At 42.4% G+C, this 17144-nt stretch overlaps 1 protein-coding gene across 4 annotated transcripts in view; it reads left to right on the top strand.

Annotated features, from left to right (window-relative positions):
• Positions 1-17144, top strand: part of LOC140212608 (F-actin-uncapping protein LRRC16A-like) — a 345618-nt gene that overhangs the window by 268514 nt on the left and 59960 nt on the right. For all 4 annotated transcript variants that reach the window (XM_072283616.1, XM_072283615.1, XM_072283613.1 and 1 more), the window contains one exon: positions 8057-8206. In XM_072283616.1, coding sequence (XP_072139717.1) covers positions 8057-8206 — 150 coding nt within the window. The remainder of the gene's footprint in view (positions 1-8056; positions 8207-17144) is intronic.

Genomic DNA, 17144 nt, shown 5'->3' with positions numbered 1-17144 from the left:
AAACCTACAATATTTGATTTGTTCATCATTTACTCGAATGCTTTTGGTGGGAAATGAGAGGAAAAAAATAAAAATCTGGGTAAATGGACAATGAAGTAAGGCCATAGTTTTGCATTTTGCTTGAAGTAATGCTTCCACTGCATATGGTGTGACTGTTTCACTGTACATTGGGCTTCATAGAAACATTGAAATCTACAGCACATTACAGGCCCTTTGGCCCACAATGTTGTGCCAACCATGTGACCTACTCTAGAAACTGCCTAGAATTTCCCTACCGCCCACTATTTTTCTAAGCTCCATGTACCTATCTAAGAGTCTCTTAGAAGACCCTATTGTATCCACCTCCACCACTGTCGAAGGCAGTGTATTCCATGCACCCACCACTCTCTTTGTGAAAATCTGACTTCTGGGAGTATTAGTACAAATAGCCACTTCTTCTCCCAACAAAATTTTAATATAAGTCGCCATCCGCAACTAAATTAAATAACGTTGGTCATGCAGGAGTGCTCCACTGAATTCTTGCTCCATAGAGGCTCGGACTCCAAACAGACTCAGTCTAGATTCGCACTTGGCAACAGGTAGCCATGGAGTTATGAAATTTATGCCCCTGAAGGAGATGTCTATGCTGGTTCTTCACTAGAACAATTCATAAATTATTTCCTCCATTCCACAGTTTCCCATCATTGCTCCTTTCTTCATTTTAAATATTTATCCTCCTTACTCCATTTTATCCTGCCATAAAGCCATCCTGCCAAGTTATGGTAATTGATCTTGAAGTCAGATATCAGTGGAACAGAATCAGCTTGAACCATGTTGAGGAGTGTTGTTGGGAGTTGTCAAAATTGAAATTGGCAGTGCATAATTTTTAACCTCTGCATATGCCTTGAGGATTCAAAAGTGGTGTTTTCTATACAGACCATGGCATGGCAATTTTTTCCAAGAGTAAACTAAATTGAGATTCAGTACAGCCTTTTCTGTAGGTTGACCAAGGGAACAAAGGCTCTCAGTCAAGATGTACGTCGCTTGTGTAGCATGCTTCATAATTCCATCTGCGGTGAACTCTTTCGTGTTCTTGCACACAACATCTAATGGTGTGGTGGACAGGGTGGTTGATTATGTGCTGGTTCAGATGAATAGACTTTGTTTTGTTTGTGGTCGTAAAATGAACCAAGAATTCCATGAATTCAACCTATTTACTCATTATCTACAGCTGGTAAATATGTTCCTTGTACCCTTTGAAGTAGTTCAGCAGTACTGTTGATTTAAAAAAACAGAACACAGCTCAATTCAGATATCCTCATACAATTAGTACAGGTTTGATGCATTTCATGCAACAATGGATACTGCTCTTGAACCTTCTGATCCTGTTTGAGCTAATTGGTTAGTATTCAGGAGACTGGGAATATCAGGTGCAGCATGCCTTCCCTGGAGAGGAGATGAACACCTCCAGATCATTCTGCCAAATGTTACCTGTGACAAGAAACATTTTCCAGCATCTGTGATACTTTTGCTGCAGCATTGGAATTAGGTCTTTGAGTTTGACTTTAAAATGCAATCTGTACATTTTGAAATAATTCTCTGTGCTCTTGAGTGTTCTGATTCTATATTGTGAGCTACTTTGTGAAGTGTTGTGGTGAAGTGACATTCACGAAAGTTTACTTTTGAGTTGAAGTTTTGCTTTGTACACAGTGTAATGTTTCTCTTTTCCCTTCAATCATCATACAACCACACCGAATGGCCCTATCAGTGATGCTTATTTTATGCAGCTCTTTTCATCGGAATTGGTTTATTATTGTCACGTGTACCAAGATACAGTGAAAGACTTGTCTGGTATTCTATTCATGCAGATCAAATCATTACACAGTGCATTGAGGCAGAACAAGGTAGAACAATAACGGAATGCAGAACAAATTGCAACAGGCTCAGAGAAAGTGCAGTGCAGGTAAACAATAAAGTGCAAGGTCACAATGCGGTTACAGAGAAATGAACAGTTGTAACAAAATGCCAAACTTTAGAATTAATCCAAGAGCTATCCAAACATTGATAAAATTCTGAGCACTAGATTCTACTGAAGAGATCAATTAAAAAGAACGTCCCTTGCATTTTGATACTAAAATTGCTACATATATTTTGCAGAGGATTGAATGTTCTGGTGTCACTGATAACCATTTCTGTTTTAGGTGATTCAAAAACAAAATGCATTAATTAATTTAATTGTAATGAATTAGTTGTTAACCCATTAATATACTTAATTAAAACGATTCAAATGGTTCACCTTAATATCAGAGAATGTAAACAGTATGCAACCTGAAATTCTTACTCTTCATGGACATCTACGAAGCAAGAAACCCCATAGAATAAATGATAGGATATCAGAACCCAAAGCCCCCTCCCACTTCCATACAGAAACAGCATCAGCCTTGCCTCCCCCCACTTGTGTCAGCAGAAGCCCCTCCCCCCACCACCATGCAAGCAATAGCAAAAGCCACCCAGAGAGAACTTGATCTAGTCCATCAAAAACCACAGTCCTTTCCCCAGCTCTTCGTTGTCTCAGACAGGCTCTCTCTTCCTCTCTGTGGAGGGAGAGAGAGGATGCTCCTGCAACAACAAGGGTGGAGACCTGCAACTGGCTGTTCTAATGTTACAGTCTTCTGTCACTTCTCCTAGCCCCCATCTCGAGGACCAACAGACTCACTCTCCATCAAAAGAGAGAGGGGGGGATCACTTGAGTACAGAGGGTTTCTTCCGACAGCAGCACACACCGACTACTGTCTCAACGTTGCAGTCTCCCACAATGCTTCAGTTGGCAAGGAACCTGGCGGTCTACGCTCCCCGAAGGCGCATGGGTTCCAGGCCGTTTCTGGAGACAGTGAAGTGCCAGGCCACACAGCTGGCCTGAAACCCCACTACTTGCAAAGATCCATAGTCTGAACTGTAGATTACAGACTCCGACAGAACCACAACCACCATAAAAAGAAAGAAAGACATAAGATAAGAATAAGCTGTTTTGTAGATGAACTGGAAAAAGTCACCTGCGTCTGCAAAACCTGCAGGTGCCATCTTTCCTAGCTCCTGCTCCACATGCAGAAATTTAATTAAATTCATGTTTTAAAACTTTGTAGGTTGAGGAACTGAAAATACTAGAATTGAATCACTTAAGATGCACCTGCTCGAGGTGGGTGAGGATTATAATCCCGTTAATTATCATTTGGTCTTTATAGTCAGACATGATGGAGCAAAATTCCAATCAGCATTCTCAAGTAGAAACATGGATCTGAAAATACTCTGCTTTCGAGAGGATAGCAATTGTACCACTGATTGAAGGCATGGATGGAAAGTGGCGATTTAACAACTGCAGCATAAGGAGATTAGCGTTTGTGCTGAAGGGGCAGAGCAGGCAGACAGTATTTGTGAAGGCTGGGAGTGGATTTGGAGGGTTATCAGTTCTGGCATCATAGAAAGGAGTGATGGAAAGGAAGAATCATTGGTGATGCAATGCTATTTCGGTAAGAAAGAAAATGAATACCTACATTTATGTTGCACCCTTCACAACATCAGCCATTGCAATGCATCTTTTGAGTGAGTCTACAAATTGCAGCCATTTTACTTAACATCTTCTCCCACTGATGGTATTGTAAAAATAACTCATTAGTCTATTTTAGTGATATTGGTATGGGGATGGATGTTGGCCAGAATGCTAGATATTGGACACTACCTGTCTTCATAAAATTGGGATTTTATTTTTGGGTCCAACTGAGAAACTTGGTTTCACATTTTAACCAAAATGAGGCAGATTGTACTCCGTATTGAAGCAAGAGTTGTGGATGCTGAAAGATCCTAGGAATACTTATAAAGTCAAGGAGTTACAGCATGAAACAGGCCCTTTGGCTGATCATCCATGCCTAACAGGCTGCCTTCCTGGGTTAGTCTCATTTTCCTGAAGTTGGCCCAGCTCCCTTGTTGCTTTTCCTATCCATGAACCTGGCCAAATAACTTAAATATAGTAATTGTATCTGCTTCTGCCTCTTCCTCTGACAGCTCACATGCTGTAATAGGTTTGCAGAATTATCGATGGCAATCACATAGGCTTGAGAGACTTGAGTGAGCAAGACAAGCTTAATTAAAAGAACAAATGTCTCAGTTACTAACTGAGTTAAGGCTTGGTGCGAGATCTGATTTTCCTTTAAATAAAGGAAGCAAGCTTTCTATACTATGGAGTGTGATTGTATTACACTTAACCAACACACATCAAAGTTGCTGGTGAACGCAGCAGGCCAGGTAGCATCTCTAGGAAGAGGTACAGTCGACGTTTCAAGCTGAGACCCTTCGTCCTGACGAAGGGTCTCGGCCTGAAACATCGAATGTACCTCTTCCTAGAGATGCTGCCTGGCCTGCTGCATTCACCAGCAACTTTGATGTGTGTTGCTTGAATTTCCAGCATCTGCAAAATTCCTCGTGTTTGCGTTGTATTACACTTGCAAGTTCGGCATGCACCACTGAAAATTAATTGTCGCCACAGCTTCCATGTGGTGATTGCTACTGCTTGCATTTTGGTAAAAATATTATTCAGTCTTATTTCCACCCAATTGTATCAAGTCAAGATCATGATCCATGGAGTTGGGGATAATGTTTTAGCAAGGGTAGAGGATTGGTTAACCAATAGAAGATGGAGAGTTGGATGAGTGGGTGTTTCTCTCATTGGTGGTCAGTGGTGAGTAAAGTGCCACAGGAGTAGATACTATGACTGTAATGATCATGATATATATTAACAACCTGGAAGAGGGGACCGAGTGTAGTGTATCTCATTTTGCTGATGACACTAAACTGAGTGGAGAAGCAAATTGTGAGGAGGATGCAGAGAGTCTGCAGAAGCATAGGTGGATTAAGTGAGTGGGCAAAGGGCTGGCAGATGGAGCGCAACATTGCTAAATTCGAGGTCGTCCACTTTGGAGGGAAAAATAGAAGACGAAGTTGTTATGTAAATGGTGAAAGATTGTGGTACGCTGTTACACAGAGGGACTTGGGTATGCCTGTGCACGAACCGCAAAAAGTTGGTTTGCAGGTACAGTAGGTTATCAAGAAGGCAAATGGAATGTTGACCTTCATGGCTGGAGGAATTGAACTTGAGAGCAGGGAGGCTATGCTGCTACTTTATAGGGGACTGGTGAGGTCGCACCTGGAGTGCTGTGTGCAGTCCTGGTCTCTGTTCTTGAGGAGAGACGTACTGGCTTTAGAGGTATTGCAAAGGAGGTTCATGAGGTTGATTCCTGAGATGAGGGAGTTGATCTATGAAGAGAGATTGAGTCGTCTGGGACTATGCTCATTGGATTTCAGAAGAATAAGAGAAGATCTTATAGAAACATAAAATAAAAGATTATGAACAGGGTAGATAAGATGGAAGCAGGAAAGTTGTTTCTACTGGTAAGTGAGTCTAGAACTGGGGACATAGCCTCAAGATACAGAGCAATAGATTTACGATAGCAATGAGGAGGAATTGTTTTTTCCAGAGAGTAGTAAATATATGGGATTCTTTGCTCAAGGAGGCAGTAGAGGCTTCATTAATTCAATTCAAGTTTAATTGTCATTCAACTGTACATGAATACAGCCGAACAAGACAGTGCTACTCTGGGGCCAAGGCACCAAACACAGCACAACGCACATATAGCATGTATAAGATAGAAAGATACAGCCACACAATAAAAAAAAAGTCCAAATTCAAGCCATCCAAAGCCATCGAAATCTGCAAACGACCACAATAAAGCTTGTCTTCTGTCGAGCGAACACTCAGTGGTGGGAGAGGAGATGGGACAGCACTGATTCCATCCTGCACCACACTGCCCCCAGTGGAGTGCCCTGGCTCTGACACCTCTCTCTTGGTGGCTGTAAATAGGTGACACCAGGCCTTGAGGCCTAGTCCTCGTATACAATATAACAAGCACATAAAGGATATTACTAAAATGCAACCACACAAAAAATATAAATATTTTATAATTTTTTGTGTGGTTGCATTTTACTGATATCCTGTATGTGCTTGTTATATTGTATACATGAGGACTGTATACTGGGGGCACAGCACCATCTCCAGCCCAGACGCAGTGCCATGCTGGCCCCGGTGGAGCACACCGGCTCTGATGCCTCTCTCCTGGCCATTATAAACAGGCAACACCATGGCTTGAGGCCCTGAGTCCATTGAATGCCACAAAAATCTACAGTCGACCATAGGAAGATTCACCAGATTGAATCTTGGGATGACAGGACTTTCATATGATGAAAGACTGGATCGGCTAGGCTTATACTCTCTGGAATTTAGAAGATGGAGGGGGGATCTGATTGAAACGTATAAAATTCTAAAGGGATTGGACTGGCTAGATGTAGGAAGATTGTTCCCGATGTTGGGGAGTCCAGAACAAGGGGTCACAGTTTGAGGATAAAGGGGAAGCCTTTTAGGACCGAGATTAGGAAAAACTTCTTCACACAGAGAGTGGTGAATCTGTGGAATTCTGTGCCACTGGAAACAGTTGAGGCCAGTTCATTGGCTATATTTAAGAGGGAGTTAGATAAGGCCCTTGTGGCTACGGGGGTCAGGGGGTATGGAGAGAAGGCAGGTACAGGGTTCTGAGTTGGATGATCAGCCATGATCGTACTGAATGGCGGTGCAGGCTCGAAGGGCCGAATGGCCTACTCCTGCACCTATTTCCTATGTTTTTATGTTTCTATAACAGAGCTCGTCATCTGCCTAGTGTATATTTTGGGGAGGTGGGTTGAGGAGCATAGACTTTAGCCTGAACACCACGCCACACCGCTCCCGGTGGAGCACCCCTACGCCGACACCTCTCTAGTAGCCATTATAAACAGGCGAGACCGTGGCTTGAGGCCTCGTCCTTACTACGACCGAGGCTGTGTAGCTCTCCCACAATCTGTCCCTGCTGTCTGCTAATAAGACAGTGGATCGTACTTGTGGCATTTCACATTAACAATGTCCAACAGGGTCTTGCAATCACAGGTAAAATGACCAAGACAGTCACGTGCTGTTAGACTGTATGCCTCCTCAACTCGGGCAGCAGATGATGGCCACTCCTTAATTTTCTCTGCCAATGCTGATGGGGTAAACATAGAAAATCTACAGCACAATACAGGCCCTTCAGCCCACAAAAGCTGTGCTGAACATGTCCTTATCTTAGAAATTACCTAGGGTTACTCATAGCCCTCCATTTTTTCCCTCCGCAGTAGACCCACGGCACTTTAAGTTCTTAATGTATAGCAGGATCTTGTGATTGCTAAAAATATCTTAAAGACCCTGTTAGAAAGATTTTTACAAAGCTGAGGAATCAAGGGGGAGAGGCAGGTAGGTAGGGCTGAGTCTACAGGCAGATCAGCTGTGACCCTATTCAAAGGTGAAGCAGACTCAAAGGGCCAGGTGTTGCTGTTCCTGCTCCTACTCCTTACGTTTTTAAGTTATATGCTTCAATTTTGGCTGTTTAAGATAAGTAGAATTCAAAACTGCATTCCAAGTGTCATAACAACCTGAAGTCACCCCTCCCTGACCAGTTGCTGCAAAGCTACTTTCGTCTGGGATGAGGCTGCTGTTTCAAATAATACTCTAACCCTTTGTAGTGCATGACAGCCAACACAAATTCTTTAGTACATTCTTCTTGCTGGGCGTTTCCTTTTTCTCCAACAAGAGAGTTACTTATGCAGTAATCTCATCCTCATGAGTCTATACCTTGCTGAAAGAAATACTTTGTGATAGCTACCTTCGTGTGGGATTCAAATGGCAAAACGTTAGAACATTTCAGACATTGACACCTTTCAAGCTGTTTACCATTTCGGACTTTATAAAGAAGCATCTTCCCTTTTCTTAGATATAACTTGCTTGGAGGAGTTTCTTAAAAAAGAGCTGAAGTTTTTTTTCTAGTAATAGTAAGTAGTAATCTGTCTGATTCCATAATTATCATGCAAGAATCATTCTGTTCCAAACATGGCACAAAATAATTTGCAAGTGGCAGTACTTAGTACTTCTTCCTCATGGAATATTGGCTCTCGATTCATGCAATAGGCCAACCATCTGACAAAGCGTGGAAAGCCACTGCCACGACAGGAGTCCACAGAAATAGAAGTGCTGGAGGAGAAGACAACAAAGCGACTCACTGTCACTGCTGAGGAGCTGACAGAATTGGAGAGGCTGGAGGAACTTGATACTTGTATGGTAAGCTGATAACTTCATGAATCAAATCCTTTGCGCGTCATGTCTATTATACCCAATGCTGGGAGTGTTTAATCCAAAAAAAACCAAGTATTAGAATTTTTTTTAAAAAGTCAGTGCTGAGTGTATTCCTGTTAATTCGCACTGTTTGCCTTCAGTGAGGCTGGTTACAGTGCTTGGATACTGAAAATACATGCACTTGCAGTTTTGATCAATACTATCCTGGTGAGAGGGTGAAGGGATGGATTTATCTACTGCAGTGCTATACATCGGTAAGATCCTGATATCCAGTTATATCAGTAGGACCCACTAATAACTACACACTCTCACAACAACATGAGTTCTCATGGATTATTTGAATACTTGGGGAAAGTATTCAAATAAACTAACCTTTTATAGTTTGCAGTGCACTTCTTTTTTTTTTAAGAAATACAGTACCCATTAAAAATGGAGACCCTCGGCCTGTTGACACTGCTGCCATTATTCCCAGCCACACTTGGAGAAGAAGGATAGTCATTCAGTAAAGTTAGAGATGATTGTGGCCCCCAGCGACTGATTAATGGAGAACTAGAGTGTGGAGCTCAAACAGCAACCTCTCCTGATACATCATGGGCGACTGATACAGTTTGCAGTTCACTCTTATTTTAGTGGCAAAATTTATAACTAAGTGTACTTTTATATTAAGAAATACATCAAACAGCATATTTGCTTCTGATTGATCCCAATTTTGTAGCTCAAGTTTTCCATATTTGAGCCTCATTTAATTAAATTTGGCAACTAAAGAACTGTATGTCAAAACATCAGAATGATTCTTGCTGATGTTGCTGCCCAAGACATAGCCAGGGTCCAAATGCATGTTTGGAAATTGGTGTCAGGGTGTTTGTATTTGACATTCCTCCACAACTAATGTTTAAGAGCCTCAAGTAATTTTAAAATGGTGAACAAATTGACCAGAGTGTTATTTCTATTATTATTTTTAAAAGCTGAATATTATCTCAAGAATAAGAAGAAATTTTTATTTGTTAACTAGTGTATTGACAGTTTCAGAGTTGGAACTGCAAATTCTGGTTTGTTATAAAGACAGACAGATTCTGTAGTGCAGTGTTTATGTTCGATGCATGTCTCTATTTAAAGAAGAGTACTGTGTTCATTATTCTAAGCTGATGGAATATTTTAATTTATAGTCATAGTCATACTTTATTGATCCCGGGGGAAATTGGTTAAACTAATTCTAGCGCTAAAAAAACAAGTAACACTCTCTCCAGCAGCATGTTAGAGAGGGTGCAGCTTCGACGTGTTACCGTGAGAGAAAAAAAATACAACAAGTAACTAAGCTAAAAAGTTTAAAAGTAAGAAATTACGGAGCAACTGTAACCGGCTGCGTGCACGACTGGCGCATGCGCACAGGCAGTATGTGCCTTGACCCTTAAAGCAGTTTTGTGTGTGTATATTTATATGAGAAGTTACCCTTGGCTTCCTTGCAGGCAGATTACTTTGTGCTATAATTTCACCACTGGCCACAAACTTTAAGGTAGTTTTGTTATAATGTACATTAATTTTGTTCAAGTGTTTAAATAATTAAATAGTCTTATGTTGCTAGAATTCTCAGGGTGTAGAGTGTATCTCCCAGAGAACATTTCCTTTAGTGTGAAGAAACGTATGTGGTCCTTGGAGCATTAATCACAGTACAATGTCCTCAGTGGTCCTCATCTATCCACATTGTTGTCCTTGTACGTGATGAGGTCATTGAGGTTGCAGATGGTTGGTTTGCTTATCACACTGCAATGGTGCTAAGGTTTTCAATTCTTAACAGTTAAAATATGTATGGAAACTGCTGGGTTGGAGACGTGTTAAAGTGGGAGTTGAGTTAGATGAGTGTATTTCCAGTTTTAATAATCACGTCCACAGTTTGGCTTTATTTCTTTGTGTATGCATGATGAAGGGTTAGGTAGAATATGCAGGAGGAAATTCTTTTTCTTGTAAAGGAATCAAGAACTAGAGAGGATGTTCTTAAAATTCAAGAAAAGTAACTTGGAATGAAGTCATGAAATTCTTTTCCACTTAAAAGACAATGGCCTGATTCTGTTTCCATTGTTACTTTTAGCTAGCTACAATTGTTGCATGATATGAGCATCAGCATTCCCTCAGGACTTGCCTTTGTGGTTAGAGCATTTCTTTTCTGAATAATCCACAGATTTTCCATGATCTCAGGAGGCCATCCTGTTGAGAAGGGGGATACTGAGCTGATTTAATGGATGCTTTTTGATGTCTTATCACTTATTAATCTCAACCAACCCACACTCCATTTGGTTAGGTGTAAATCTGTTCTCTATTGTGAACTTGAAATATGTATTTTTAAGTGATGTTTTCTCTCTCCATTTGCTTGGTGTTAGGTAATGAAGCAAGGCATAAATCTGGTCAATAAATACACAAGGACTCCATCACTTGAAACCTACTTTTCCATTGCTATTGATTTAATTCTGAATTAACAGCATTTTACATCACTTAGTTGCCTTCTTTATTATTAAGTGTTGTCGTTTGGAAGATATAACATTGTATGAACCAACAAACAACCAGCTGGGCGAACTCAGTGAGTCGAGCAGTATGTGTAAGAGGAAAGAGGACTTGTCTTCACTTTATATTAAAACCTTACTGTATATCAGGTTCGCAGTGCTGCAGTTCCTCCCCCCTCCCTCCTTCTCCCCCCTCCCTCCTTCTCCCCCCTCCCTCCTTCTCCCCCCTCCCTCCTTCTCCCCCCTCCCTCCTTCTCCCCCCTCCCTCCTTCTCCCCCCTCCCTCCTTCTCCCCCCTCCCTCCTTCTCCCCTCTCCCTCCTTCTCCCCTCTCCCTCCTTCTCCCCTCTCCCTCCTTCTCCCCTCTCCCTCCTTCTCCCCCCTCCCTCCTTCTCCCCCCTCCCTCCTTCTCCCCCCTCCCTCCTTCTCCCCCCTCCCTCCTTCTCCCCCCTCCCTCCTTCTCCCCCACCCCTCCTTCTCCCCCCTCCCTCCTTCTCCCCCTCCCTCCTCCCCCCCCCAAAATCCTTCTCCCTCCCTGCCCCCAGTGATGCTGCTCAACCCGCTGAGCTCTCCCAGGAGATAACTTGGTTCACAAGGTTCCAGGATCTGCAGTCTCTTGTGTCTCCAGAACACTGCATGAAAGAACCCATCACTCGGGTTGCTAATGCTCAGTTAAAGTACAGCCTCCTCTTCCAGCTACCAAATACAACATCAGTCACAGTGCCATCAGACTGATTAAGTAATACGAGCTGCTTTCAATTAGCAGTTTAAAGCCCAGGCCATCACATCAGCTACAGACAGCAAAAGAAGTAACATTAATGAAAACGCTTCTCAGTTTCACAAACCTGTTCATGGGCAGTTTAATTTATTCCTTCGTGTTTCAGTCCAACATAGCAAGTTATGCTTGGGTTAAGTTGTTCTCTAATCTTGGCAATTTACTTGCAAACGTTCCTTCACCATACGAGGAGACATCATCAGTGCGCTGTTGATTGTGTGTGTCCTCCAAATGCTTGACCTTTATATACTTTTCAGTCAGCTGATTGGTCGCCATTTGGAAACACAGTTGTGATGTGTGGAGGAAATCTCATCAGTGATTGGTTGTGCGGTGAACTTTGTGTTGTTTTGAATTTTGCCAGCTGTTTCCCTTCACCTTGGTTTTTATTATTTCTTGATTATTGACAACAGACCCATACTAATAATGAACTGCTCATTCTACAAGCCTTAGGCTCATCTTGCAAATCTTGTGAAATTCTGTTCTTAGTTCTTGCAGTGTTTGAAGCCATACCTACTGACAGTATAGTGTAGCAGTGAGGGTGGAGGGCATCTGAGAGATCATGAACAAAAGTGTCACTGGTCTGTCTCCTTAACCCATGAACATCAACCATAGAATATTGCAGCACAGGGACAGGCCCTACCCGTCACCATGCCAATGCCAGCCCTGATGCCAATCTGACATCCCCTACTCCCTGCCGGTTGAGATGTGTTTCTATAAGGCATAGGAACAGAATTCGGCCATTCAGCCATTCCATCATGGCTGATCCCAAATCTCATTCAAACCCACACACCTGCCTTCTCGCCATATCTTTTGATGCCCTGACCTAACAGGAAACTATCAACTTTCCCCTTAAATATACCCACAGTCTTGGCCTCCATCGCAGTCTGTGGTAGAGCATTCCACAGATTCACTATTCCCTGGCCAAAAAAATTCCTCCTTACCTGAAAGGTTGTCCCTCAGTTTTAAGGCTGTACCCTCTAATTCTGGATACCCCCACCATAGGAAACATCCTTTCCACATCCACCCTGTCTAGTCCTTTCAACATTCGGTAGGTTTCGATAAGATCCCCACACTTTCTTCTGAGTTCCGTTGAGTACAGGCCCAAAGCTGCCAAACACTCCTTGTATGTTAACCCCTTCATTCCCAGAATCATCCTCATGAACTTCCTCTGGACTTTTCCCAACAACAACACATCCTTTCTAAGTCATGAGGCCCAAGACTGCTGACAATACTCCAAGTGTGGCCAGACTAGTGTCTAATAAAGGCTCAGCATTATCTCCTCGCTTTTATATTTTTTTCCTCTTGAAATAAATGCCAACATTGCACTTGCCTTCTTTACCACAGACTCAACCTGTAAATGAAGCTTCTGGGAGTCTTGCTCGAGGACTTTTCAGTCCTCAGACATTTGAATTTTCTCCCCATTTAGATAATAATCCACACGATTGCTCCTTTTACCAAAATGCATTGTCATATGTTTCCCAACACTGTATTCCAACTGCCACTTATTTGCCCATTCCAAGGACATTCGTCCAAGGATCTATGGTGTATCGGAAAGATAGCTTAGTAGGCAGCGGGGGAGGTGTGGCTCTGTGTACAAGAAATAATATTAAATCATTAGAAAGAGATAGCATAGTATCGGGACGTGTAGAGTCTCTGTGGGTTCAGTTAAGAAATGGCAAGCGTAAAATGACCCTAATGGCAGTTGTATACAGGCCTCCAAACAGCAACCAGGATGTGGATTACAAATTACAGTAGGAGATAGAAAAGGCATGTCAAAAAGGCAATGTCATGATAATCTTTGGGGATTTTAACATGAAAGTGGTTTGGGAAAACCAGGTCAGTACTGGACCTCGAGAGAGAATTTGTAGAATGTCTAAGGGATGGCTTTTTAGAACAGCTTGTGTTCAGCCCACTAGGGGATCGGCTGTGCTGGATTGGGTATTGTGATGATCTGAGAGCTTAAGGTTAAGGAACCCTTAGGGAACAGTGCTCACAATGTGATCGATTTCACATTGAAATTTGAGAGGGAAAAAATAAAATCCAATGTCTCAGTATTTCAGTGGAATAAAGGAAGCTACAATGGCATGAGAGGGGAACTGGCTGAGTTGACTGGAAAGGGTCATTTGCAGGAACGACAGCAGACCAGCAATGGCTGGAGTTTCTGTGAAAAATGAGGGAAATGCAAGACAGATATATTTCAAATAAGAGGAAATTTTCAAAGGGAAGAAGGACACTACCGTGGCTGACAAGTGAAGTCAAAGCCATAGTAAAGGCAAAAGAGAGGGCATACAAGGAAGCCAAAGCTAGTGAGAAGATAGAGGATTGGGAAGCTTTTAAAAGCTTGCAGAAGGAAACTAAGAAGGTCATTAGGAAGGAAAAGATGATTAGGAAAGGAAGCTGGTGACTAATATCAAAGAAGATACTAAAAGCTTTTTTAAATATATAGAATAGTACAGCACAATACAGGCCCTTCGGCCCACAATGTTGTGCCGACCCTCAAACCCTGCCTCCCATATAAGCCCCCACCTTAAATAAAGGGTAAAGGACAATTGAGGGTAGATATAGGACCAATAGAAAATTACGCTGGAGATGTTGTAATAAGAGATGCAGAGATGGCAGAGGAACTGAATGCGTATTTTGCATCAGTCTTAATAATGGAAGAGGTCTGCAGTACACCGGACACTCAAGAGTGACAGGGAAGTGAGGCTTGTGCAGTGAAAATTACGACCGAGAATGTGCTCAGGAAGTTTAATGATCTGAGGGTGGATAAATCTCCTGGACCTGATGGAATGCACCCTTGGGTTCTGTAGGTAGTAGCTGGACAGATTGTGGAGGCATTAACGATGATCTTTAAAGAATTGATAGATTCTGGCATTCTATCGGATGACTGGGAAATTGCAAATGTTACTCCGCTATTTAAGAAGGGTGGAGCAAAAAGGAAACTATAGACCTGTTAGCCTGACATCAGTGGTTGGGAAGTTGTTGGAATCGATTGTTAGGGATGAGATTATGGAATACCTGGAGGCACATGACAAGATAGGCCAAAGCCAGCATAGTTTCCTGAAAGGAAAGTACTGCCTGACAAACCTACTGCAACTCTTTGAGGAAATTACAAGCAGGGTAGACAAAGGAGATGCAGTAGACATGGTGTACTTGGATTTTCAGAAGTCCTTTGACAAGGTGCCACACATGAGGCTGCTTAACAAGATAAAGAGCCCATGGAATTACAGGGAAATTACCAGCATGGGTGGAGCATTGGCTAGTTGGCAGAAAACAGCGTGGGAATAAAGGGATCCTATTCTGGCTGGCTGCCGGTTACCAGTGGAGTTCCAAAGGCGTCAGTGTTGGGACTGCTGCCTTTTACGATGTATGTCAATGATTTGGGCTACGGTATTAATGGATTTGTGGCTAAATTTGCCGGTGATACAAAGATAGATGGAGGAGCGGGTAGTGTTGAGGAAACAGAGAGCCTGCAGAGACACTTAGATAGTTTAGGGGAATAGGCAAAGAAGTGGCAAATGAAATACCATGTTGGAAAGTGTATGGTCATGCACTTTGGTGAAAGAAATAAACAGGCAGACTATTATTTAGATGGGGAGAGAATTCAAAATGCAGAGGTGCAAAGGAACTTGGGATTCCTTGTGCAAGATACCCTAAAGGTTAACCTTCAGTTTGAGTTGGTTGTGAAGAAGGTGAATGCAACGTTGGCATTCATTGCTAGAGGTATAGAACATAAGAGCAGGGGTGTAATGTTGAGGCTCTATAAGGCACTCATGAGACCACACTTGGAGTGTTGTGTACAGTTTTGGGCTCCTTATTTTAGAAAGGATGTACTGACATTGGAGAGGGTTCAGAGAAAATTCAGAAGAATGATTCCGGGAATGAAAGAGTTACTGTGTGAGGAACGTCTGGCAGCTCTTGGGCTGTATTCCCTGGAGTTCAGGAGAATGAGGGGGATCTCTTGGAAACATTCTGAATGTTAAAAGGACTGAAAAGATTAAATATGGCAAAGTTATTTCCCATGGTAGGGGATTCTATGACAAGAGTGCATAACTTCAGGATTGAAGGACGTCCATTTAGAACAGAGATGCGGAGAAATTACTTTAGTCAGAGGGTGGTAAATCTGTGGAATTTGTTGCCACGAGCAGCTGTTGAGGCCAAGTCATTGGGTGCATTTAAGGCAGAGATAGATATGTTCTTGATTAGCCAGGGCATCAAAGGGTATGGGGTGAAGGCAGGAGAATGGGGATGGCTGGAAGAATTGGATCAGCACATGAGTGAATGGTGGAGCAGACTCGATGGGCCAAATGGCCTACTTCTGTTGCTGTTTCTTATGGTCTTATTATGTTCTTATTCTTCCAATTTGTCTAAGTCTTGCTGCATCACATTGCTTTCCCAGCACTACCTACCCCTCCGTCTATCTTCATATCATCTGCAGAACTTTGCCACAAAGCCAACAATTCTATTATCCAAATCATTGACAAACAAAGTGAAAAATAGCTGTCCTAATCTGACCCTGATGAATGTCACTAGTCAGCCAACCAGCAAAGGCCCCCTTTATTCCCATTTGCTGTCTCCTGCCTATCAGCCGTTCCTCTATCCATGCCAGTATCTTTCCTGTAATGCCATAGGATTGTATCTTGATAAGCAGTCTCATGTGTAGCTCCTTATCAAATGCCTTCTGAAAATCCAAGTAAAGGGCATCCACTTTGAAAAGTAAATGACTCCTTTGTCCACTCTGCTTTTTATTCCTTGAAGAACCCTTAACAGATTTGTCAGAGAAGACTTCCCTTTACAGGATCCATGGTGACTTTGACTTACTTTATCATTACTCTCCAAGTACCCTGTATCCTCATCCTCAGTAATAGACTCCAACACTTTCCCAACCACTGAGGTTAGACTGACTGGCCTATAACTTCCTTACTTTTGCCTTCCTCCCTTCTTAAAGAGTGGAGTGACATTTGCAATTTTCCATTCCTCAGGGACCATGCCAGGATCAAGTGATTCTTGAAAGATCATGACTAATGCATCTGTTATCTCTTCAGCAACCTCTCTCAGGACTCTGGGATGTAGTCCATCCGGCCCAGGTGACTGATCCACCTTAAGACCTTTCAGTTTGCCTAGCACTTTTTCCTTTGCAATGGCATTCACTCCTGCTCCTTGACACTCATGGACCTCTGGTATACAACTAGCATCTTCCACAGTAAAGACTGAAGCAAAGTACTTATTAAATTCATCTGTTGTTTCTTTGTCCCCCATTACTACCTCACCAATATCATTTTCCAGTGGTCCAGTAACAACTCTCACCTCCCTTTTACTCTTTATATGACTGAAAAAACTTTTAGTATGCTGCTTTATATTATTCTAAATGCCCCTTGCACATTGCTGTGGCATCTGCTTCTTTCACCTCCCAGGCATTGTGTTCCAGGCACCGACCACTCATTGTGTAGAACAAAATACTTTGCTATACTTTTATCAGTTTGTCCCTTAGTCTCCAATGCCTAAAGCAGGAGATCCTAGCTTTCTTATACCATCAACTGAGGGGTCCATGGACCCCAGATTGGGAACCCCTTTTCTCTAGGGCCTAGAGAAAACAATCCAAGTTTGGATTTAGCAAAAGAAAGTAATAAATTGGGGAAAATATTAAATGTGCCA

Source organism: Mobula birostris, chromosome 19 (assembly GCF_030028105.1).
Source record: "Mobula birostris isolate sMobBir1 chromosome 19, sMobBir1.hap1, whole genome shotgun sequence".
Lineage (NCBI taxonomy): Eukaryota > Metazoa > Chordata > Chondrichthyes > Myliobatiformes > Myliobatidae > Mobula > Mobula birostris.
The sequence above is the reverse complement of the archived record's forward strand: the minus strand, read 5'-3'. Positions and strand labels throughout refer to the sequence as shown.